At 34.7% G+C, this 1802-nt stretch overlaps 2 protein-coding genes across 2 annotated transcripts in view; one reads left to right on the top strand and one right to left on the bottom strand.

Annotated features, from left to right (window-relative positions):
* FANCL (Fanconi anemia, complementation group L) overlaps positions 1 to 49 on the top strand; it is a gene marked incomplete at its 5' end in the record, with an annotated part of 50111 nt that extends 50062 nt beyond the window's left edge. The window contains one exon of the mRNA XM_008590254.1: positions 14 to 49. Coding sequence (XP_008588476.1) covers positions 14 to 49 — 36 coding nt within the window. The remainder of the gene's footprint in view (positions 1 to 13) is intronic.
* VRK2 (vaccinia related kinase 2) overlaps positions 1 to 1802 on the bottom strand; it is a 72720-nt gene continuing 70918 nt past the window's right edge. Inside the window, exon 10 of the mRNA XM_008590253.1 lies at positions 1 to 448. Coding sequence (XP_008588475.1) covers positions 104 to 448 — 345 coding nt within the window. The 3' untranslated portion in view covers positions 1 to 103. The remainder of the gene's footprint in view (positions 449 to 1802) is intronic.

Below are 1802 nucleotides of genomic sequence, written 5' to 3'. Positions count from 1 at the left end.
TTTTTTTTTAAAGCCAATTACCTTGAAAATGTCTGGGAGGAAACCCTGAAATAAGAATGTAACAATTTTTTGAAAATTATCAAAAGGATTTTATTTGACGTCTTCAGAGAAAATATAAAGCAAGAACTATTAACATCGAAAGGAAAAATATGATGGGGCCATAATAATACATATCTGCCTTTGTCTCTTCACTAAGAGTAAACTGGGAAATTGCAGGCCACCATCCCGAACGACTTTCTAAGTCTGTGACCCCCATACCAGTTGTGGAACTATATGTATACAAAGATAGAGATGTTGACTTATTGAGTTCATCTGGAGTGGTAAAATCTTGATGGGGTTCATAAAATGAATTTGGGAATTGCGTATAGCTGTATTTTTGTGGGAAACTCTTTACTTCATTAAGAAATTCTTGAGACTCCGGATACTTTTGTCTTTTCGTTGTGCTTTCCTATGGAAAAAATACATATATAGTTTTGTTAGATTTGAGTTAGCCAAGTATTTATTTTGTACTCTATAAGAATGCTAAATAAAACTGGTTACAGAATGAGGTCAAGTTTTTGTGTGTTTATTTTTCTGGTAAGTAATTTTTAGGTAAAGATCCTAAATTTTAAGACTTTATAAAGTCTTGTTAAATTTGAGTGGTTCTTCTAAAACATAAGTAGACCATCTCTTAATTTATAAAAATAGGATAGAATGTTAAAACTGAATTTTCTTGGTAAGACAATAATTAGAAAGCTTTTGGTCATTAATATAATGATTCTCAAACTTTTGTACAACATGGCAACTCAAATGATTGCTGCTATATACTGAGTAAAGGATGAGGCTGTACACCTCTAAAGAAAACTGCCTCAGGGCTGGATATTATATCACGTCTCTTGGAAAGCCATAGGTACAGACCAACCACTACAGACTGAATAGATATTAATATAAAACAGATTCACGGTTACTTATATGCAAGTTTCAGGTGCTACTTCAGTGTTTTTGCCATCACTCCGGTTGGCCAAAACCCCAGGAATCAAAGGCTGGCCGGTTAGCTCACTTGGTTAGAGGGTGGTGCTGATAACATCAAGGATCCCTATACAGTGGCCAGCCACCAAAACAAAACCCCAGGAATCAGTTTTCTATTCACCACTTAACTGGCTGAAAGTCAAGTTGGCCCATTTCTGCTTCACTTTGGTGACCTCTGGCATGCCCACTCCTTGTACTATTTTTTAAATAACTTAGATGAGGAGAAATTTATAAAACAAAGTAAAATACTTTAATCTTCATTGTTAGTTTCATCCAGAAACATCTGATGTAATATCATTCTTCAGAATAGCTACCCTCTCAAACTCTATACTGCCACCCTTCAAATAGCCCCTTTTTAAAATCCCCCCAAAAAGTCACTTTCATGACGCAGAGTTTTAGAATGTTAAAAAGGATTCTTACATAAGACACATAAAAGAAAGATCTTTTGAAGCCTCTTTAGCTTTAAATTACTTGGGAGTTAGATAACTATAAACTACTCTATACTCTCATACTCACACTTAGTGCAATTTTCCTAAAGTTTTGTCAGCTTTTTTCACTAATGGCAAGAAAAGTGAATAATTATTCCAGTGGGCCCATAAAGCATTCTCCCACAAAGAAAAAGAAGTATGCCATCAAGTCATATTTCTAAATTCTGAGAACCACTGGTAAGCTAACTGAAGCAGCATTTACATATAATTTATACATGGAAGTGGGAGATATCTCCACCTAGGTAAGAAGTCAAGCTGCTAAGATTTCAAGAAGTGTCTACTTAGTAATCTATACACCTAGTCTCT

The sequence above is a fragment of the Galeopterus variegatus genome, unplaced genomic scaffold (genome assembly GCF_000696425.1).
Source record: "Galeopterus variegatus unplaced genomic scaffold, G_variegatus-3.0.2 Scaffold5946, whole genome shotgun sequence".
Classification (NCBI taxonomy): Eukaryota; Metazoa; Chordata; class Mammalia; order Dermoptera; family Cynocephalidae; genus Galeopterus; species Galeopterus variegatus.
Note: the sequence above shows the minus strand (reverse complement) of the source record. Positions and strands in the feature narration are given on the sequence as shown.